A 23900-nucleotide genomic window follows, 5' to 3' on the forward strand; every position below is an offset into this window, starting at 1 on the left:
ATGCAATGACTACAGAGCCTCTAAAGCCTAGAATGCGAATATTTGCCAATTTCACTTGATAAATTTTAGTGGCTCACTTCATTTGAGACCATATTCAATCGTGCCTTATTTGGTTATGGTTTAAGGTCAATCTGCCCTGTGTGGAAAGCATCTTGCCTTAAATAAAAAGTTTGTGACCAAAAATAAGCACAACCTTAGCACGCTCTTTGACACTGCCCATGTAGCCACTGAGACATTGGAAGGTTTCCTTCAGCTTACGGAGGCTTCCGCCAACTTAAGTGGCTATTGTGTTTGAGGGAGAGCCACAAGTTGAAGGAAAAGGTTGGAAGGACCATGCAAAGACTGTGTGCGTGCTGTTATCTTTAGTGGCTAGAAAGCTGCTGTAATGTGACTTCTCTCTTCACTTCTCGGCAATACCAGAAGGCCGCAATCATATGGCCGGAGGCTATTCCACACCTTCTTCTCAAGCATGCTTTACTTCAGTACCTGTATCCGTTGTTCTGGCATGGAAGTCAGCCACAGCATGGATTCCCCCTAATCCAGAGGTGGGATCCAGCAGGTTCTCACCAGTTCCCGAGAGTGGGTTACTAATTATCTGTGTGCGCCGAGAGGGGGTTACTAATTGGGTCTGCTTTTCCGTTAGAAATTCCATTAGGTCCAAACATCATCAAGTCCTGTTGTTTCCTATGTGGCTGGTTAGCGAAGGTAGAAAACGGGATAATTCTCCCTGTCAGGCTGTTTTAAAAACATGTTTTAGAAACATGGTAAAGTTCCTTGTTTAAGGAAAGTATCCTTCTTTTGATTTCTAGAAACAAAATTAAGTATTTGAAAGTATTAAGTATTTGACAGGCAGTCAATTAAAGGAGAAGTAGTTGTTTCTGTTGGCAGTAGACGATAGGACTTGCTATAATGAGTTTAAATTATGGACAGAAAGATACCAGCTGGAAATTAGGAACTGTTTTTTTCACAATAACAGCGAAATTATTAATGCCCCGCCCCCGTCGTGCCTGGCCACACCCCTGTCGTGCCCCGCCCAGCCCCATTGGCACTACGCCACTGTTTGAATCCCACCACCATGGGAACCTGTTATTAAAATTTTTGGATCCCACCACTGCCCTAATCCCCTTCCCCCCATTTTTTATTTTAGTTTTTTTTTAATTTTAGTTTTTGTAGTTGTGGGTTCTGTTATTTGGGAATTTTAAAAAATTTACTATTCTGAGGTAATGTGTTTATTGTATTGTAAATTCTATAGAGCTAGTGTTAGGCCTTGTTTTAGGTTTAGTTTAGTGATATGATGCTGTATTTTTTAGATTAGTCACTAGATTTGGTTTATTGTACTAACATGGCTGTGGATTGGTTGGAGGTTAGTCTTTGGTCATTGTATTTTCTGTAACCTTAGGCTACAGAAGGGGAAAGTTGCCATCTATGCTTATTATGTCTACCTATGTTGATTATGTATGCTGCTATGATTATTGTTGCCTTATAGCTTATGACGTTATGATTATTGATGTTCTTGTTGTTTATAATGCTGTGTTTATTGATATTTTGTTGCTTGATGTTATGATTACTGATGTTTGCTTTTATGCTGTTGTTGTTCACCACCCTGAGACCTTCAGGAGAGGGTGGTACACGAATTGAATAATACAATACAATACAATACAGTGTGACAACAGAAGGCCATGTTAGCGACCAGCATAAGGAGGAGTCTGCCAGAATGGCATCCACATTATTATGCAGTTCTGCAGGGCCTGCAAAACAGAGCTGTTCCACCAGCCTTACGGTTGAGGCAGCTACGATTTTACATCTTTGCCTTCCCCTCTGCCATCTTCCATGCCGTCCAACCTTTTCCCTCCAGTGGTTTAGTTATGCCAGGGGTAGGGAACCTGCGGCTCGAGAGCCGCATGCGGCTCTTCTGCCCTTGCACTGTGGCTCCACGAGCTGAGCCACCGGCCCCATCCTTGCCCGCCCTGCAGGCAGCAGGGCGGGCGCACCAATTGCCCACGGTCGGCTGGGCAGCGCTGCGGGCTTCCCCTCTCGCCCGCCCCGTTGGAGCGGGGCGGGCGCTTTCCCGGCAGCTGGCGAGGCCGAGCCGCCGGCTTCATCCTTGCCCGCCCTGCAGGCAGCAGGGTGGGTGCATCCATGCACTTCTCAGAATGAGCAGAGTAAAAGGTTAAAAAAAACCCCTGTATATAGTGTTATTTTTATTTTAAATGTCAAAAATTATTTGCGGCTCCAAGTGTTTTCTTTTCCCGTGGAAAATGGGTCCAAATGGCTCTTTGAGTGTTAAAGGTTCCCTACCCCTGAGTTATGCTAACAAATGTCGCCACCGTTTAGGAGGATTTTAAATGAGGTTTTTAAATGTATTGACGTCTGATCCTTTGTGAGGAACCATCGTTTATTGGGGTTTTTAAAAGAGGATTCAAAATGTTATTTAAATGTATTGATGACTGGTTTTATTGTTGTATAAAATGTTGGGAACCGCCCTCAGCCCATGAGGGGAAGGGTGGCATATGAAACTAATGAAATTAATTAAGGGAAGTCTGCAAGCACCCCAATTCATTCTTATTACTTAGTGCCATTATCATAGCCATACAAAATGCAGAAGAAGCTGTTTTTTTATTGGGAATCCTTGCAATCCCATCTTTTCCTATTGAAGCCTTAATTCAGCATGGCTTTGCATTCACAGTTCTAATTCTCATTCCAGACTCTCTGAGTTCAACTCTCCATTAAAACTTGGCATGTACCCATCCCTAACTACAGAGAGTGTATATATTTTTTTCCACAAAAAGGGCCACTTGTTCAACGTGTCAGAGGCTAGAAATCAATAACAAGGTGAATCTTGCTCTCTGAATCCTCCGACTCAGGTAAACAGGGTGAGGCACCAAGTTAGCATAGGTGGCTCACCATGAAGGAACACGGTGAATGCCCCGTCGCCTTCCCATTAGCGGTCTTGCCACTTTGGACTTCCACAGATGGAAGAAGTGGACCGCACCTTCTTCCACTACTCCTAAATTCAACTTGGTTGCTCTGGATCTCTGCAGAAGTAGGAGCAGAAATTCAGAGTTCTGCTTCTTAGCAGCGTGTCTTTCCTTATTATTCTAACCTGGCTGAACTCCTGACTTTTTTGGTTATCTTTTTTCAATAGCCTGTTTCATCTGACAGGTTCCACATGGCAGGCTTGTTCTGAACCTAAATGAAAATCTTCTCATGGCCGGAAGCACGGTGTGTGTGTCATTGAAGTGGCCTTCGTCTATACGCAGAGGGCCTAGTTATACAGACCATTGGTTGCCGAGGGTCTAATTTTGAGGAACTAATTGGTAGATAGTAAATTATCGGTGTTACCTTAGCTGAGACTCTCATCTTGGAAAGGAGATTTTTCAAAATTCTGCTAACCTGTTTTGCATATGGTTAGGAATGGATTCTTCCTGTGTAGTCTGGTTTAAATTATCCTAATTCTGTTCAGATGCACAGATTTCGGTACATAGTTTACTCAGACGATCTGTTGCCAAACAAATATGAAAAGCTTCTCTGGCTTTCATTGTGATTTTAGGGTGTTTTTCCTTCAGACTTTTCTGTCAGTTCAAACCCCTTTTGTGTCCTGAGCCTTCAACGCGCAACTGCCCTAGCTGTATTGACATTTTAAACAGGTAAAAAGGTTTAAAAAACAAAACTTGAAATGTAAAGGGCTTTTAATACGTCGCAGTATGGCAACCTGAATACTGAAAGAAAAATCTTGAGAATAAGGTACAATATTTAAATGGAAAGGGTGCATTATTTTGTTTTTTGGCTACTTCCTTAAAAAAATATCAGTGGTTTACTCTATCTAGAGTGCTTTTTCCAGAAAGTGGGGAACTTTATTGTCAGAAGTCCACAGGTAAGGCTAGTCACAATTTGTGTTCGTCATTGCCACATCCCATCCCCCCACAAGAAAGGCTAAGACATCATGTCGAACTTGGAGCGTCTTGTGACCCAGCACAACTGGGGGACGGGTATGATTCCCAATCTGACTTCAATGGATTTAGAAGGGTATAAGTTTGGTTAGGTGGTACTGAGAACTTCCTTGGAGCTCAGCGTGGCATCAGTGGGATCCCTGAGAAAAGAACATGGGATTTTGCAGACTTCACAGTAAGGTCTCACCAATCCCCCCCCCCCCCCAAAAAATCTACTTGCCAGTAGCAGGCTGGAAAATGCATTTATGGTAAATGCATTTATTCTCCCACCTCCATTCTTTCATGCACTTCTTTGCTCATTTATTCTCACAGCATGTTAGGGTTGGTATTAATGTTAACACTGGTGTTAAGAGCCCCCATGGTGTAGTAGTTAAGAGCAGCGGACTCTCATCTAGAGAACCAAGTTTGATTCCCCATTCGTCCAATGAGCAGTGGACTCTAATCTGGTGAACTGGATTTGTTTCCTCACTCATACACATGAAGCCTTCTGAGTGTCCTTGGCCAGTCACAGTCCTCTCAGAATTCTCTCAGCCCCGTCTGCCTCACAAAGTGCCTCTCATGGAGAGAGTCAGGAAATGCAATTGAAAGCCACTTTGAGTCTCCTTCAGGTAGAAATAAAGCGGGGCAAATCCAACAGCAGGCAGCTACCACAAACATACATAGTGGCCAGACGCCTACAGAGTGCCACGTCAGCGCTCCTGCACCCCCACCACCTCCGCTAATGTAACAGGTGATCCAGAGGCGTGGCCAGGGGTGGAGCCAACATTAGTCGGCTTCTATCCAGTTTTTGCCTGCCGGAACTCTAGGGATTGGGACTTATGCTGTCCTTTTGGGTGGCATGGCCCATACAGCCCAATGGAAGGCTTTTTTGGTGCCTCACTGGGCTGCCAAGAAGCCTCTCGGAGGCAGCCGGAAGGCACCAAAGCAGCACTGCGTCCCACCAGCGGGGACTCTGGATTGGGCTGTAATAATTAGATGCTCTTACAATTAGAATTTATATGCGATCCTGTAGTTGGGAGCCGAAGAAGCAGCTGGCAGTTGCAAAGTAGTCAGCAAGCGGGAAAAACTTCTGAGTGGGAAAAACTTCTGAGCTGCAAGTAGAAATTACAGTGTGTGCCCGTGGGGATTCAAGTGAATGTTGTTTTGCTTTTTCAGAAGGGGTTACTATTTTTGCATGCTAACACTTTCTGCCCACTTCCCAGTTTGCCTTTCCATGTTCGTAGTTGCATCTAAAATTTAAGAAGGCACCAAAGGTCTCTAGTGTTTGTTTTTTGTGGCAAAGTATTTCCAAAGTAACTTTTTCACCACTTGGGGATGTATGGTGCAGATATTGCCATTTTGAGAATGACACTACTTTGCCCCCTTTTTCTGTGTGGCTTTGAACTTCTCTAGCACCTCAGCCCCTGAAAGATGAGTATTGAGAACTCAGAAAGTGGCAATGATAAGGCAGTGCAACCACACTCCAGATTCTGGAGTCACACAAGTGTTTGAAGGACTTGAAATGAGCTCAGCGTCCTGTTTTCTGCCACTTCCAACATACCATTTACTGCTTTCCTTTCTCTAAATGCCTTTCTTCTTGCTCTGACTTGCTCCTGTTCTCACCCCCACAACTACGTAGCTCCCGTCAATCTCTCATCTTCTCTTTTCTATTTCCTTTCGAACGTCCCATGGATTTCCCAATCACCCCTGAGGTGATAGTTTCGTGAAACAAGTCTGTCTTTGGTTTTTCTAATCTACACTTTGACAACTGGCTAATGTGACCCTATAAATCTTCTTAATCTAGCATAATACAGTCTCTCTATGCATATTTCTTTTTATTATGTCTCTCCTCCTTGTTACCGTATATGGGAGATACTAGAAATAGATTGCTAATGAGTCAAAAGGAAGCACAAATTTGAAGAACTTAAAACTGATCCTGATAAAAGAGTCAGCTGTTTACTCTGAACAGAAGTTATTTACATTCTTAGATCATGAATAGATCCATATTACCTTCCAAGAGAGCATTTCCATCCCTTTCAAAATTACTTTGAATCACTCTTTGGCACTTAGAAGAATTTCATGAAATCTGTTGTGCAGATGTGGAATCCGTCACGTTAAAAAAAAAAAGGCACCAGCTACATGTTAGAAGTGTATGCGTTGTGTTTTTAACGTGTCAGTTCTTCCAATTTAAGGAGTAATTGGGTAGACCTTCAGGCTTTTCAAAGTTAATTTTTGTTCTTAACCCATAACATAGGCACAAGAGTGCATTTAAATGGACTGTTTAAATGAGACTGTAACATGCGTTTAAATTTGACAGATTTTTTCCCCCTGATGTTTATTGTGCTGTAGTGCAAAGAGGTTTTCTCCTCAGCCTTATTTTGCCCTAAGCTGTTCATGTGCTATTAAATTGTGTGAAGCAAAAAAGAAAAGTGTCCAACTCTTTATTCCCTCTCCTTCCAGTCATCTTGGTAAATTGATAGCATGATAGTTCTATTGTACACCCTTTAGCTTCTGGTGTATTCCTTAATGTTGGTTTTTTTAAAATTATTTATTTAGCCAGTGTGGTGTAGTAGTTAACAGTACTAATGTTATATATAATTGAACAACTCAACACTTCTATTTGTATTTACATTTCCTTATTTCTCTGACAAGGTTCTTAAAAATACAGCATAAGTCTTCCAACTCTTATAACTAAACATAAATAATCACTTAGTCCATTCAATTCTCTGACTCATAGCGAAAGACAAACGGAAGGCAGAGATGGGAGCAGGCAACTCTTAACAGAGAGCCAATATACCCATTAGAAACCTCAAAGAACTGATGGAAGTTGTTTGAACATACTGGCATACTGAGGAAGACGCACGAAAAACCTTCTATATGCGCGAGACGTTTCTATGTAGAACCTACAGAATTGATACATGGACTATATGGAACTGAAGTTTTGTTGCTGAATAGAGAATTGAATGGACTAAGTGATTATTTATGTTTAGTTATAAGAGTTGGAAGACTTATGCTGTATTTTTAAGAACCTTGTCAGAGAAATAAGGAAATGTAAATACAAATAGAAGTGTTGAGTTGTTCAATTATATATAAGATTAATATATAAGATTAGACACAGCCAGAGTGCAACGTGTGTATTTTTGAGTTTATTTGGGCTAATGTTGACATTGCACTCTTAAAGATAGTGGGTAGTAGTTAACAGTGTCAGACAATGGTTTTGGAGGCGCAAATTAAAATCCCCACTCTGCCTGAGGAGCTTGCTGGATGAACTTGGGCCTGTTAACAGTATCTCAGTCTATCTTAGTTCACAAGGTTATTGTGAGGATAAAATACAACGGGCGAACAGTCGTATGCTGCTTCGGATTCCCGTTGGGAAGATACACAAATAAAATTTCGACACAATCTACTCTCTTTCAGTGAATATGTAGAGCAGTGTTGGTAACAGGGATGAACACCAGTATGCAAAAACATATTGGGAAACATAGTAAAAGTGTGTGTGTGGGGTGGGGAGACAACTAAATCTCCTGCCACTCAGTCCTGCTTTCTTACTTTTCAGGTCCTCATACAAGAGTTACTTGTAATAGTACTTGTACATGGAGCCCCATATGTCACACACTGGTTTCATACTCCCAAGCAGCTAGTCAAAATAGGAATTGGAGGGACTTCCAGTCAACCAACAGAGGTAACTGGAAAGAACATTTGTAAACCTGGAAGCCAGATGACCATGGGAAACCGTTTATTCTCTGCGCCTACCCCCAGGGTCCACTGCAACTTCCCTGTTCAAGCAGATTGTTGCTGAAAGAAGAAGAGAAGAAGAAGAAGAGTTTGGATTTATATCCCCTCTTTCTCTCCTGCAGGAGACCCAAAGGGGCTTGCAATCTCCTTGCCCTTCCCCCTTCACAACAAACACCCTGTGAGGTAGGTGGGGCTGAGAGAGCTCCGAGAAGCTGTGACTAGCCCAAGGTCACCCAGCTGGCGTGTGTGGGAGTGTACAGGCTAATCTGAATTCCCCAGATAAGCCTCCACAGTTCAGGTGGCAGAGCTGGGAATCAAACCCGGTTCCTCCAGATTAGATACACGAGCTCTTAACCTCCTACGCCACTGCTGGTAAAAGAAGCCATTTCTTCTACCACTCTCTTCTCTGTTATGTCACCTATCCTATTTTGCTTACTTTGTGGACTGCTCCAACCATCCTACTAGGAAAAAAAACTCCTTCTTGCAAAAACCAAAGGTTGTGGCTATAAACACCATCACTGCAGTGCAGAAATTGATAGAATTTATGGCGGCCCCAGAGAAATCATGTTGTGGCCCTGCCTGGAATAACAGACAGCAAGTACAGTTGCCTAAGACTGTTGTTGCATTAAAGCAATAATACTTGGGATCCAAGAATACACAGCTTGCTGGGTCTCTGGCCAAGGTCTCAAGGTCTTCCTCTTCCAAGATAAGCCCTCAACTGAGGACCAAATTTAGGTTTGAGTAGATTCTGAAAACCACATTGTGTGTACACAATAGCAAAAATTCTACCCGTCATGAGATTCCAGCTAAACGCCAGGTGTTGTTTGGGCTGGCCAAACAGAGTAGCCTGCTTCAGCCCATAAATGCACCTCCATTTTCACAATAAATACCTGTTGTTCAGTCTGTATGGATTTCATCGGCAACTGCAGTAAGCAGTAAGACAAAGCAATAGGAGATGTTTTTGTTGGTTGGAAGGTCGTATCAACAGGAATATTTGGCAGAACGGTTCTCTGTTGATGAAATCCATACAGCTTGTACCATGAGTATGTATTGTAAAGATGAAAGTGCATTTCTGGACTAAAGCAGGCTATTCTGTTTGGCCAGCCCAAACAATTCTCGACATTTAGTTGGAATCTCATGACTGGTAGGATTTTTGCTATGTGATCTGTCTGTTACATACACCCAGTGTGGTTTTCATAATTTACTCAAGCCTCAACTTTTGGTCCTCGGTTGCAGGCTTATCTTCTTGGAAGATGGGGACCTTGATACAGTAGCATTTGCCTTGGAAAGAGACCCAGCAAGCTGCGTATTCTTGGATACCAAGTACTGTTTGCATAGTCTAAGCAAGCCTGCTTTGTCCAAAGACCCCGACGATTTCTTTCTTTTCTCTTGGGTCTGCCAGATATCGAAATGCGTTTTGTGCATTAAATGCCAGAAGACTTTTGAATTATAACCTGGAAGGGGTTCAGTGTTCTGTGAAAGGATAGACGTCTTTTTATGCCTAGGAATTCTCAGCTGGTCCACGTGCATTTCAGTGCTTGCTCTTCTGGCCTACTCGTTCCATTATCCACGACTGTTTTTATACGTATCCTAAGAAACAAGAGAGAAATCAAAGGTTTTGCTTTGTTTCCTTGTAAGGTTATTTATGAAACAGAAAGGCAAACATAATGCCAAATGAATACGGAGAACAGGCTTTAGCAGTGTGTAATAGGGAGAACTTTGGCAGTGGTCCTTGGTGTGAAAAATAAGAGGTGTTAAAAGCACACAAGACAAGGATTGCTATGCTTATCTGTGAAATGCTGTAGAGTACAGTGGAACCTCGGTTTTCGTTGGTAATCTGTCCAAAAAGAATCAATGAAAACCGAAACCGATGAAAACCGAGGCAAACTTTTCCATAGGAATCAACGTAAATCCAATTAATCCATTCTAGGCACTCCAAAAAACATACCAAAAACACATTTTTTTGGTGAATAAACGTAGTGTTTAATGCTGAAAACAGTAACAAACAATAACACTAGGACCAGCTTCAGAGCCAGTGGACCAATGTCGCACCAGAAAGCTGTCCAAAGAGGTCTGTTTCTGACGCCTCTTTAAGATTTGTCTGAAATGGGACAAGACATTGTCATTAAACAAGTTGCAGACACGGCCTGCGACAGCTTTGTCCAGGTGATTTTTCTCCACAAACCCCTGCGCCTTACTGCAAATCGATGAAAACCGAGGCAAATCAATGAAAACTGAGAAAAAATTTTCACTGAAAAAATCGATGAAAACCTAAACTGTTTACTATGAACCACTCTGTTTTTATCGAATCCATAGGAAATTCTTCACATTTCATATATAGTTTGTGTATGGCATAATATGCAGTGGCTTCTTAATCAATAGTATTCAATTACAATATTGGTATATGTCTGCAGCACTCTCTTCCACCTTCAGAGGGCTCAATCGCAGCATCTACAATTTAATGAGCCATAGATGGTCAGCTTTGTACACATGTCAACGTAACTTTGGGCCATGTAAACCTTGGGCCATGTAAACCTGTATCAAGTGTAAACCTGATCAATTTGTAGCCATCAACGAAGTGGGTTGGAACTTGGAACTCATGGATCCATTCTGCTAAGGGAGGTTATTTTTTCTAGGGGAAATAGGAAAAGATATAACTGTAAATGCTGCTCTGTACTTCTGGGAGCATAAAAGGTTGAGCCTTTTTTAAAAAAAGTAATCAAATCCATGTTTCCATAACCTGGAATGATATTTATATTATGCTGTTAAAGAGGTATTTGCATATAATTAAGGTCTCGTTTTGTTTTAATCTCCTCCGGAAACCATTATTTCTTTTTGTCTCCTGCTAGGACTGTGAGGACGTGGGATGTTAACAATGACAAAAAGCACAAAGGTGTATTTAAACCACGGTCAGCTCAAGGTAAACGAGTGATTCCAACAAGCTGCACATACAACAGAGATGGAAAACTCATAGCTGCCGGCTGCCAGGATGGGTCCATCCAGATCTGGGATAGGAATATGAATGTAAGTAGAGTTTGTCTTTTTCCCTTAGCTCATCTGGGAAAATGGGAAATGTGGAAGTGGTGAAATCCCTCAAGTCTGGATAGTTCCCTTCTTTTGAATTTGAGCAATTTATTTCCATCCAACTCTGATGCTAGGCTGATTCCTGCTTCTGTAGAACATAAGAACATAAGAAAGAGCCTGCTGGATCAGACCAGAGTCTATCTAGTCCAGCACTCTGCTATTTACAGTGTCCCACACAGTGGGAGCTCACATGCAGGATGTGAAAGCAATGGCCTTCTGCTGTTGCTGCTGCTCCCAAACACCTGGTCTGGTGCCTTTACCGGTATCTTGCCTTGCATCTTCTTATGGGCACTAATTCTGGAGAACAGAGGCTAGAACATGAACCTGTGTGGTCAAGGAACATCCATATCCACATGTATCTTTTGTTTTAGAAGAAGAAGAAGAAGAGGAGGAGTTGTTGTTTAGATTTATATCCCTCCTTTCCTGTAAGGAGACTCAAAGGGGCTTACAATCTCCTTTACTCCCCACCCCACAAACACCCTGTGAGGTGGGTGGGGCTGAGAGAGCTCCAAAGAACTGGGACTAGCCCAGGGTCACCCAGCTGGCATGTGTTGGAGTGCACAAGCTAATCTGGTTCACCAGATAAGCCTCTGCAGCACAAGTGGCAGAGCAGGGAATCAAACCCAGTTCTCCAGATTAGAGTGCACCTGCTCTTAACCACTACACTACACTGACAGTTTTAGGAACTATCATGTTCAGAGCAGGTCAGCCTCCGAGTTCTGGTGCTGGGAGGCAACTCTGTCCCAAAGGCCTTGGCCTCCATGCTGTACTTGTTAGCCCTCATGGGTGACTGGCTGGCCACTCTGCGAAGCAAAATGCTCAACCTTTGTTTTAGTTGTTGCGAACTGCCTTGGGACAAATAACCATCTGTTCCCAAACAAATTCAGTGGCTATGTCTGGACATCCTTTTCAGACAACGTGAAATAAAATAAAGCAGATTTTTTTAAAAAAAAGGTTTTTTATCTGAAGTTGTGAATGTTATCTGTGAACAACGTGGCAAGTTGTGAATGTTATCTGTGAACAACGTGGCAAGCCTCTCTCTGCAGTCTTTTCCCCCCATTGCAGCTATAAATAATTCAAATAACTCTGTTAGAAGCTATAGCAAAGCACGGCTATCTCTCCCTGGATATTCTGATGCTTTCTTCAAAGCCTCTCTGTTCCAGTCACAATATTTCCATGGAAGCTCCAGCATGAAATGAATAAACTAGAGTTTATCAGCAAATTTGATTCTGTTCCATTCAAATGTATGGAGGCTGGGGGTGGGAGCTGCCCTTTCTCATTGCAGAAAATAACTGCTTTGCTTCCAATGTTAAATCAGAATGGCACAGAAGAAATTAATGATTTTTGCACTACGCTGTTTAGCAACAGTGTTCCTGTGTGCATGCGAATGGTGTGCGGTTTATGTACACACTTAACCAATTAACATATGAAGAACTCTTTGTTTTGGGTTTTTTTTTATCCTTGCACTGAAGGCAGCATCATAAAAGAAATCTAATAAAAATCCAGTGGTATAGAACGAAGCAGATTGCACATACACACTCTCTCTCGCTCATGCATCTGGCGAAAATGAGTTGTAGTCAACAAAAATTTGTTTTGCAACAATATCTAACCCTTTAGCCCTAAACACATCATCTATCTGATCCTTTTAACTGAAGATGCTGGGAATTGAACCTGGGACTTTCCACTTGCCAAATAACTCCTCTACTTCTTGGCTACAGCCCTGGATTGTTCGGATTGGATCCAAAGGACTGCAAAAGTTCCACTCAGGGAATGGGTCTTTGCTGCTTCAGCCTACTACATTTTGGGGTGGGGTATGGGGGGGAGCTCAGGAAGACCTTCACGGCCAAGTGGGATACAATACTTGGTTTCCAGTGGAAGGTGTGAACTGGCAAAAATCGCATATATCTCTTTTCTAGCAGATGCCCCTTTGCAAGCAGAAGATAATTGACGAACCAGCCCGAATTCTTGAAGGTGCTATGAAGCAACTCTTGTTGCTTTTGGTACGAAACTAATTTGTATAACTAATACAGTGGATCCTTGGTTTTCATTGTCGTTGGTTTTCATCGGTTTCGGTTTTCGTTGATTTTCGTTGATTTTCGTCGGTTTTCATGGATGCGTGCACTAATTTTGCGACAAAAACTGGCGACCCATGCAATTCCATTTCTTGCCAGTGGTAGCCTCGGTTTTCAGCATTTTGGATTTCGCCAAGGTTTCCTGGACGGATTACTGACGACAGCTGAGGTTCCACTGTATTACAATAATCCACTAATTTAGCCATACCTATGTCAACACAAGTAAGCTAGGATCACCTAAATTTGCTTGTGAAGCTATGAACCCATCAGCAATCATGTCAGAGGGACTTTGGCTGAAAATGCAGGCAGGAGAGGATAAATGGAGAGAGAAGGCTGTCTTCTCCATGGAGAAGACTGTGGAGAAGGTTGCTCCACGGTCATATAACACAAAGAGACATACGGAGCATGACCATCAGCCCCTGCTGCTTGTTTGGGGACAAACTGTAGCTAAAATGTCATAGGTCTTCTTTGTTTGTTCATAAATGCTTGAAAAAAGGGTCCACATAGAGAGCAATATATTTTAAAGCACCCAGAAGTTCCTAAGGGGAAAAAAGCCCCGAATAAGCAAGCTGTTGTTGTTAAATCTACACCAGGAACCTTTAATATTTGAACTCTGACTACATTTAAATCAACAGCTACACCAGTGATGAAAGCCAGCCCTCTGAACAAATTATTATTCTGTGGGAACAAGTTTACACTTTGAATAGCTTCTAAAACCTCCGTGCCATTATCAAGTTTTACTAGGTTTATAGTGGAAATAGCAGCAGGCATTAAAAACATACAGAAGATGATGTGGCTTTTCCCTTCTTATCGGCTCCTGGTAATATAGCGTTCAAAGTTGAATAGGTTGAACATTACAACAGGAAGCGGTGCAACTTCTGAATTGTTCATAAGAATCCTTTTCTTCAAGCCAAAGAACGATGCAGTGGATGTGATGTCTGCAAGTGTTTATGGCGTAACCTTGATACTGGTGTGAATAAATTATATGTTTGGGGTGCTATGTGGTTTCTGGGCTGTATGGCCATGTTCTAGCAGCATTCTCTCCTGACGTTTCGCCTACATCTGTATTTAGAGGATCTGATAGTGGGAAAGCAGGTGGAGTATATATACCTGTTGTAGTATCCAGGGTGGGGGAAAGAATCATTGTCTGTTAACAAGTAAAGGGTGCAATTAGCAAGCTAGATTTACATGTGTTGAGTGGAATCCACCCATTAGCATGTGAGTAACAATGAAGATAGCAAGGTCAATAGGTGAGGGCATCTGAATAAAAGTAGCCTGGCCTTTGTTCCCTTTGATTGTTTACTGTCTATAGTCATCCTGTGTTTGTATGGAGCTTGCTTGCGTGGAGCAAAAACTGTATGTTTGCTTGCTTTCTGGAATCTGACATTTTGGTAAAAGGTAAAGGTGCAAACACCGGGTCATTGCTGACCCATGGAGTGACGTCACATCCTGGTGTTTACTAGGCAGGCTAAGTGTATAAAATGGTTTGCCATTGCCTTCCACACTTTGTGAGATTAAAACTCCCCTAATTAATAGCAACAAGCTTTAAGAAAATATTACCCACTGAGCTCTCAGTTGCCATTTTGGAGTTTGCTAGGTATCTTCAGCTATATTGCTGTGCCTTCCAAGTCTTGATTCCTGTTAAACAAAACCATGAAGGGGAGCAGTAGGGACTGTGCATCTGGGCCTGACCTGCTGGGTGATATAACAAATTTAACACAACGGCCCACAAAGGTTTTGTTGCATGGATTGTTTAGCATCAGCTCTTGGGCACACTTCACAGTTTCACACACAATTTTTCAAACGTGCAACTAGTTTCATGCATTTTTATTTCTTGTATTCAGGGAAAACAGAAGTATTCTCATGCATTATGTATGAAAATGTTATCTACTCTTTCTAATAAAAACTATAAAATGGACTTTTTTTAAAAAAAATCAAGCCATCTTGACAACATTTCCATTCTCTTTGCTTTGGGAATTTGAATCTTGGCGTTTGCAACTCTATTTGTAACACATTGTATCTGTTGTGTACCGCCTCTTTAAGAGGAGAAACCAGAAGGCCTCCGTGGAAGTAGAAGAGTAGGAGAAATGAAAGGCTGCAGCTTCACATGGCTGCTTGTAACCTGCAGGAGTGCTCGGCACACATAATGTTCAGGGTCAGGCCAGGACAATCAACAAGTCAACAAGAAACAATTTTTAACGAAGTGTTTTATTTTCTCACTCCCGCCAAGTCATCTGCATTGAGGTTTCAATGTCAACTTCTTCATTTTCACGACAAATGTCATAAACAGCGAGTGTGAACTAATACATTTTTTAATTTACAGAATTTATATCTTGCCTCTGTGCCCTGTGAAGGGCTGCCAAGGTGTCTAACAACATAAAGCATACATAGTAATAGTTTAACCCTCCCTCCCCCCAAAACACAGATCATTAAAGCAATTAAAACCAGAGCTAAAATACAAAGGAACAAGAACAACGATTAAAACACTGGTCAGAAAGACAGGATCACTGAGAGATAAAACCATTACTGAGAAAAGTAAACTATTAGTTAAGGAAGATGGATGTCTTCTCGATATTCCACTATCTAATAATATCTCTGAGAGTGAGGGGACCATTGGGGACCATTGGGAGACCGAACTCTGCTTGTAGGCCATGTGTTTCCTGCCTCTGCTCTCCCACTGCACCCCCCCCCATGGTTTCCTTCCTCCTGCCCTCCAGGCTTCAGGGGTTCCCCCCACTCCAAGACTAGCACTGGTCACAGTTTGGGTCTCTGCATTGGGATGACAGAATTGGATAGAATCTCTCACATGGTGGTTCCCTTCTGTCAGTAGCATAGCAATAACCATAATATAGCAATTACCAAAAAAGGCTAGTTTGATTTGAATGATCCTGGCTGTTATATCATGGGTGGTTGTCAATTTGTTGACGTTTCCTAATCTTATGGTATAGTTATTTTAATGTGATCGCTTAAGGTAAGAAGCCTTTCCTTTAGTTTCACTTTTCACTTGTGTTGTTGGTTGCCAGCTGTAACTAGTTATGTCTTAGCATTTCAAGGTATCTGCTAATGGTGGGCATTCTCCTGGAACTTCCTGCAGCAAACAGAAGCAGGCTGGTCAAAAAGGGGGCAGGATGAGGGGGCAGGACCAATCTGCATCTCTGCTTGATGACGTCACTTCCAGCATGATGTGAAATCACTGGCGTTGCGGTGGAGGTGGGGGGAATCCTCTATTACGCTCTTCAAAACTATGAAAACCATAGAGTTTGGGGGCAAGTGCTGGAGTGTCCCCCCCAGTGTGATGCTAGCACTTCTTCATCACACTAGAAGGGATGTCATGGCACAGGGACATGGATCTCTACCCAAAAGCTCCTGCCAATTGCCAGGAAGGATCTGGCATTCCTTTTATGACTTGGCAGAGCCCAGATCAGGCCTTTCTTATGTTCTAATACATTTCTGCTCGTATTGGTAACTGAGTGCTGAGAAGTTATTACACTGGCATCCTTGGGCTTTTTTATGTTGTATTCTCTTTTTCCTTCGCCTTGTGCCCCGAATGGACAGTGTAGACTTCCTAGTTTAAGAAAACCTTTGATCTAACCTACTTTTGCTGTCCAGGTAGAGACACTTCAACTCTTCAGTTATTGCTTGCCGCAAGCTGGGGCTCCAAGTCATTGTTTTAATTCTGGTTCCTAAAAGAGCAGCCTTCAACCCCATGCCATGCAAGGGGGCAGATTGAAGAATCTCATCACCCTAAGGACTTGAGAGTAATTCATGTCAGAAACAAATTATGAAGTCTTTATGAGGTATGAATAGATATTTGCATTGTGTCATTCATACTGCTTGTAAAGCAAACAATCCAGAAAACTAAGAGTCTGTTGAAACATTACTCACATTTAGTAAAATAGAAACTGCTTAACCATGAATGCAATCATCCTTTTTGGGCCTTTGTTCAAATGACAAAGCAGTGGCTCCGTAGGGCCTTTGAAGAATACCTAGCAACATCTGGAAATTTCTTAAGTAAATATAAGATGAAAGGCAACCAAATAAACACTATATTTTCCTTGCAAGCTCAAGGTGAAGTTTCCATATCCATAAGGATCCCACACTTCTTGTTCCAGGGAGATGTGTGCCAGATCTCTGCTATAGAACCTGAAAAATTGCATTTAGCATGCCAGAGGCAAATATTAACATTTTTTTCTGTATACATCTGGATCATCCAGTACTTCCTAAACTGTAGCCTGAAAATAGCACCATATGATCATCCGATTCTCCTCCAGCTCAGAATAGGGAAAAAAGTACTGTTCTGTTTCTGAACGCATTCTTTCTTATATAATAAACAGTTTATAGTAAGGTGCTATCCAACTGTTTGTATTAGCTAATACAGTGATGAGAGGCAGTTCTAAAGTTCAAGGTCTGTCAGTCATAATGAAAATAATTCAAACAGTCCTTGGTGTAAGTTAAAGGAGGAAAGCTGATCCTCCAAGAAAGCCTGCTTTTCTTAAAGTTCTGTTACAAATAGCCTTCCCAGGATAAGAAAGCAATATGAACTACACTTCCCCAAGTGCAGTTCATAAAGGGAAACAAAGAGGAAGAGGTGTGATGACTTTTTGTGAGTTCTAGTACTGGCTGATTCTAACTCAAAAGAAAGGGAGTCATAAGTGTGTGATCCTACTATGAGGAAGCCCAGCATAAAAATTGTGAGAAGCGCAGGTGAAATAGTCCAATTTGTGCTCAGTGCTGTAAGGAGACAAAACTTATATTGTGTGGAGACTGAAGCGCTTGGAGTACTGTGTTCAGTTCTGGTCGCCACATCTCAAAAAGGATATCGAAGAGGTAGGAAAGAAGGGCAGAGAAGGGCAACAAGGATGATTGAGGGACCGAAGCACCTTCCTTATGAGGAGAGGCTGCAGCATTTGGGACTCTTTAGTTTGGAGAGGAGACGTCTGAGAAGGAGTATGATTGAAGTCTATAAAATTATGCATGGGGTAGAAAATGTCGACAGAGAGAAATTTTTCTCTCTTTCTCACAATACTAGAACCAGGGGGCATTCATTGAAAATGCTGGGGGGAAGAATTAGGACTGATAAAAGGAAACATTTCTTTATGCAACATGTCATTTGTGTTTGGAATATGCTGCCACAGGAGGTCATGATGGCCACTAACCGGGATAGCTTTAAAGGGGCTTGGACAGATTTATCGAGGAGAAGTTGATCGATGGCTAATCTTGATCCTCCTTGATCTGAGATTGCAAATGCCTTAGCAGACCAGGTGCTCGGGAGGAGCAGCAGCAGCATCAGCAGGCCATTGCTTTCACATCCTTCAGTGAGCTCCCAAAGGTGGGCCACAGCAAGTAGCAGAGTGCTGCACTAGATTGACTCTGGTCTGATCCAGCAGGCTCTTTCTTGTGTTCTTATGTGGTATGGTGGGTGCATTCTGATTCAAGAAGCTAATTGGGGAGTTCTCAACAGGCCTGGAGAATTTCCTCAGATTTGAAGAAATGCCTCTTTTCCCTGTACCTACCCCGCTGGCCCACTCTGAACTAAGTTTGGAACTTGATACATGGTTGGATTGTGATGATAGACTTTTGCATCTATCATTTATATATTTCTTATCTCACACATCCTAATATTACAGGAAGGTGGTGAAAGATCCACTAATATTAACAATGTTCCTTTGGGGTGTTGTGGGATTTCCGGGCCGAATGGCCATGTTCCAGTAGCACTTTCTCCTGACGTTTCGCCTGCATCTGAAGATGCCAGCCACAGATGCAGGCAAAATGTCAGGAGAAAATGCTACTGGAACATGGCCATACAGCTCGGAAATCCCACAACACCCCAGTGATTCCGGCCATGAAAGCCTTCAGCAATACAATCATCTTTTTGTTAAATAGTATAAAAAGCTTATATTTTAGCTTGGCATGGAGTTTAAGCTCTTTGGTTATATATGCTAAATGACATGTTGTAAACAGAGTTTTAAAGATTATTAATATTTCTGACTAGCTGTTTTGTTCAGTTGGTTGGTTATTTCTGTTGATTTTGATTGCTTATATGCAATCTCGGCTGACAATGTATATTTATAGCAGCAGATTTTAATAGTTCTATTAGTTTTTTGGCTGTTTTCTAGACTGTTCCCACTAAAAGACAGAGTATAAATATTTCAATTGCAAAAAATATGAGAAGCAGTCATTATTTATAGGAAGCATTAACAAAAGAGCGTATAATAATGTTGAATTTCTGAAGTATTAGCCAAGTGAAAGGTTAATTTTTTGATCACTATTGGAAGCCTAATGTAGAAAGAACGGTGAGGATTTACTACTTCTGTGTGTGTTAACATTTTTACATAAACATAATGAAAGGCCAGCTGAATGCTATCCAGGTACTTTTGTTTTTATTAGTGACATTTATTGTCTTAAGTTGGCCAATTTTCATTATTGTTCTCAGATAACAAAAACTTCAGACATCCAAATGTTCTTGATGGGATTAGGGTGAAAGTTCTCATAGTTGTTCAGATACCATTTTCCCAGAAAGTAATTTTGGCTGCTTGACTTTCAATAGTTAACAACTTTTACTGGAAGTTAACTTGAAAAAAATGAGAAAGCAGTCAACATTATTCAAGATTTGTAATTACTTCATTTACTATGTAGTTGCTTTTTATATCTTGCTTTTATATCCCCCCCCCCCAATTTGACATTTACAGCAATAGTGAAATACATGAATGGGGCAAGAAAGAAACCTGATTTTTCTCTCTTCTATCAGCTCATACCAACAACACAAAAATCAGACCTAAAAACAGTAGTAAAATAAAAACACGTTGATAAAAGCAAGAAAAACCAGCAGTAGAATCAATGAGAATCAGCACCTTCCCAAATAAAATAGTTTTACACATCTCCAGAAATGAATCGATGAATTTTCTGGGAGTTCTAAAGTCTGTGTGCCTTGGCTGAAAAAACCCTGTCACACATGTGTGGCGTCACTTCAGTTAGTGTGGGTGGGCACGTGGAGTAAAATGGCATAAAATTATTTCTAACTCGCAAACAGACTCATGCAAGTAGAGGTGATCCTTGAAAACGTTTATTTTGCAATAGCCAACTGGCATTCAGACTCAAAAACTGCCTTCCAGATCTTGGATTCAGACTTTTTACATTTCTCCTTGTGGTATGTGCAGTTTTCCAGGTGTCACTTGCTTTCAAAATGAATCTAAAAGACAAATGTATTTTTCCCATCTTAAACTTTATAAATGTAGAAAGGGAATGCTGTCTCCTGACTAAAAAGTGTTTTGTTTCTTAGAGCCCCATCCAAACCCAGAGGTGGGGGCAGAGGCGAAGCTATAAGGAGACAGGGGGTGCGCCACACACAGGGCTCATGCCTGGGGGGTGGAAAATCTCCCCCTCCCCCCTTGGCACCCTCCCACTTACCTTCGTTCAGCCTGAAAAAGTTCAGGCTGAAAAAACGGCCTATTCAGTTCAAGCTAAAAAAGCGCCCTGGGGGAAGTACACTATTCAGGAGACCTTGTGGGGGGGCACGGGGGCAGGGCGGGGTCCATGGGGGGCGGAATATACAGAGTCCGCCCCAGGCGCAGTTTGGCCCAGCTATGCCTCTGGGTGGGGGGGCTGCAGTGCTGATGCCGTGTAGCCCCACCGTCTCCAAAAGGGCTTTTCATCAGTGCAGGGAAAAGCCCTGAATCTCCCCACCCTTAAAAAGCCCCATAGGACTGAATGAATGTATACATCCAAGGGCTGGTCCACCACACAACTGACCTAAACCCCAGGAGCAAGCCAACTAATGTCAGCTCCGCCCCAGGGAATGCCCTGGTGTCCCCTCCCCCCACGCTGGTGCTCAAGTAGGGCACCAGCGCAGCCTTCCACAGCGCAGACTTCCAGGTTTTGCAGCAGTGGGGCTGTGGGACTCACAGCGACCAGCACATCTGCCCCCTCCACCAGGGTAAATGCCTTGGGGAGGGCAGATGCCCCGGCAATAGGTCACTCTGCTCCCTGTAGCCCTTTCAAGCCCCCCCCCTCAATGGGGGTGCCCGTCATCCATTATCTACCTTTTAACTAGCCTAAAAAGGAGTATTAATATTACATAGATCTATTATTATTTTTCTGGATGATGGAACAAAGCCTTTGGAAGTGGTACAACTTCTTTCCTTCCAAATTTCTTTAAGATGTTAGATCACATAAAAGGTGTTGCACAAGAACTGATGAACATCATCTGTGGCTTTGCTCTCTCTCTGTCTCTCCCCTCTGATTTTAAAATTGCTTGCTTTGTGTGTGTGTGTGTTTTTCCCCCCCATCCAGAAATACAGTAAAGGGCATTTGATGTTCCAAGAGAACCAGGTGCACGCAGTCTCAAAGCAGCACAGGTTTTTAATATTTTATTTCCTTTGCAAACAGGTTCATACCAAGTTCCACTGCAGGCAGGCACATGTACCAGGCACCGACACTTCCTGTTTGACATTTTCCTATGATGGCACTGCTCTCGCCAGTCGAGGAGGTAAGTGACCAAATTTTCTTCTGCATATGTTGCACCACGCAAGTTTGGCTAAAGTTTTGCACTTCCCTCTGAGGGCACTTATTTTGGAAAATATATATGCTGTTTGTTCCAAAGACCTGTAGCTGGCATTGTGTTTCCAAAAAATCCTCAGATTGACAACCCGAGGAGGAGGAGGAGGAGGAGGAGGAGGAGGAGGAGGAGGAGGAGGAGGAGGAGGAGGAGGAGTTTGGATTTATATATCTCCTGAAAGGAGACTCAAACAGGCTTACAATCGCCTTTTCCTCCCCCCCCCAAACACCCTGTGAGGTGGGTGGGACTGAGAGAACTCCAAAGAACTGTGACTAGCCCAGGGTCACCCAGCTGGCATGTGTTGGAGTGCACAAATCAATCTAGTTCACCAGACAAGCCTCCACAGCTCAAGTGGCAGAGCGGGGAATCAATCCCGGTTCTCCAGTTTAGAGTGCACCTGCACTTAACCACTACACCATGCTGGCTCTTTTTGCGGGAAAAGGGAAGAGGCTTATGGAGCTTTCAGGAAAGGAAACGAGAAATTAGTAGGGGAGGAGGAAACTAAGATGCCTCCCTCAAGTCCTTGTGGATTCCTGCTTGTTGCTACCGTAACAGGACAGATGTGGGTTAACTTTTATATTGCTCATGAACGCTAAAAGGCCAGTGCTCCTCACAAAGAGAAAACCTGGTAAATTATCTGAAAATTTCCGTTGGTTAATATTGATATCCATAGATATCAAGTAGCACCTCTTCATGGGCAGCCAGTGGACTTAGAAGCAAGTTTTTCCGCTTCACAGCATCTCTCTCCTTCCCAATGAGGAATTTTGAGAGGATGCAGAGCAAAGTTTTCAAAATCTTGTTTTTTTTTAAAAAAAGCACACCAGTAACAACTCATCTGACAACTTCTCCCATGAATTCTTCATAGAGAAGACTGTGTCAAGGTCTAGTCCGTCAAGGCCAAAGGAGCCTTGGTTGCAGTTTGGTACTGTGAAGAAGAATTGAAGAGCTGCCAGACACATCACTGGACATTAAAAAAAAAACCCAACCAATTTGCTTTCACAGTATAGCTTGGTAGTTTTTATCTGAATTGCTGACCAAGTGGCAGCAGAGGCCCGGCTCATCAGTCACACAGTCAAATGCTCAGACAATGAATAAACCAGAAAAATTGCTTATGAGTTTTTCAGGAAAAAAAGAGTTGATTTGGCCTTTTGGGTGACATGTGGATCCTTTCATTCTTATTTATTCTATCTTCCCTTCCTCTTGGAATGCCGTAGCCTGAGAAACACTGTAAGGCCTTTGCACTGCCAGACCAGTGGCAGAATTCTGAAGGTGAAATTTGCCGTGCTGAAGTAGAACTGCCTGGCTTTTAAAAGATTTATGCCTTTTCTGGGTGAAGAGAAATATAGTCATACATTTATTCAATAAGCCATTAGAAAATAAATTTTCTGCATTCTAAAGAAATAAGCTTTTCCCCATGTTGTTCTCTGTTAAGTCTTCTTTTTTTTATATTCCCTAGGAGACGATACCTTGAAAATATGGGATGTCAGACAGTTTAAAACACCTCTTAACTCAGTTGCAGGCCTGCCTAGCTTCTTCCCCATGTAAGTAGGGGGTGGTTATGAATGCCTTTTCTATGTTGATGGAAATGAATATTGATCTCAGAAGTTTGCTTCTGTTGAACCAGTTTGTGAATTCCAGTCTTCACATGGTGGTGTCGTACCTAACCAACAAGAGGTTGAATCATAGTGTGTTGAGATCTTATAGCAATTTGATCACGTCTTCAGCTTTCACAAAACCAGTTTGGTGGGCTGACAAAAAAGGGCAGCGGCTCATGTTTTTATTCCATAATCTTTTTTAAACCCCTGATACTCAGAGTGTTAGACATTTTTGGCTAGGTATGTGGGTAATGATAGTACATCCTCTTTAATTCTCTGCTTGCTTCTGTGCCTGATACTCTGTGTGATTGGGTTTGTGGCACCAAAGTGTATTGGGGTGGCTGGAAAGTGTAGACAAAGGCCGATGGCAGAGGCAAATCTACCAAGGGGCACCAGGCCTGCACCTGGGGGGATGGAAAATTGGCGCCCCCTACACACTTACTTTCATGAAACACTGCAGGCTTGAGAAGCAGCCTGTTTCCTCCAGGCTGAAAACGGCCTGGTGAGAACTACAGTTCCCAGAAGGCCTTGTGAGCCCCAGGGTCTCACGGGAAGCGTAGTTCCCACCAGGCCGTTTTTAGCCTGAAGGGAACAAGCCGCTTCTCCAGCCTGCACTAAGGTGGGGGGGGGGAATACTGAGTGCGCACCGGATCCACTCTGTCTCAACTACACCTCTGGCTGATGACCAGGCAGAGATGCTGGGTTATTAGGAGAGGGAGCCAGTGCTATCAGTCTGAGCTACAGCCCACCCTACCTGAGTTACTCAGCTTGGTTAAATAAATGATTTAATGTAGCAACACTTCATAGTGATACTGTGACTTTTCTGCTGAATCATATTATGAATCTGGTCAGTGTTGCCTCCAGGTCCCCAGGTAGAGAGGTCTTTCATATCACCTACTATCTGGGCCCATTTAACTGGGGAGAAAACAAT

At 42.5% G+C, this 23900-nt stretch overlaps 1 protein-coding gene across 1 annotated transcript in view; it reads left to right on the top strand.

The window, feature by feature from the left end:
* The window catches only part of WDR70 (WD repeat domain 70), a 122173-nt gene that overhangs the window by 73258 nt on the left and 25015 nt on the right, over nucleotides 1-23900 (top strand). Inside the window, exons 11-13 of the mRNA XM_048504237.1 lie at nucleotides 10514-10688; nucleotides 21206-21305; nucleotides 22831-22915. Of these exons, the coding sequence (XP_048360194.1) occupies nucleotides 10514-10688; nucleotides 21206-21305; nucleotides 22831-22915 (360 nt within the window). The remainder of the gene's footprint in view (nucleotides 1-10513; nucleotides 10689-21205; nucleotides 21306-22830; nucleotides 22916-23900) is intronic.

Source organism: Sphaerodactylus townsendi, linkage group LG07 (genome assembly GCF_021028975.2).
Source record: "Sphaerodactylus townsendi isolate TG3544 linkage group LG07, MPM_Stown_v2.3, whole genome shotgun sequence".
NCBI lineage: Eukaryota > Metazoa > Chordata > Lepidosauria > Squamata > Sphaerodactylidae > Sphaerodactylus > Sphaerodactylus townsendi.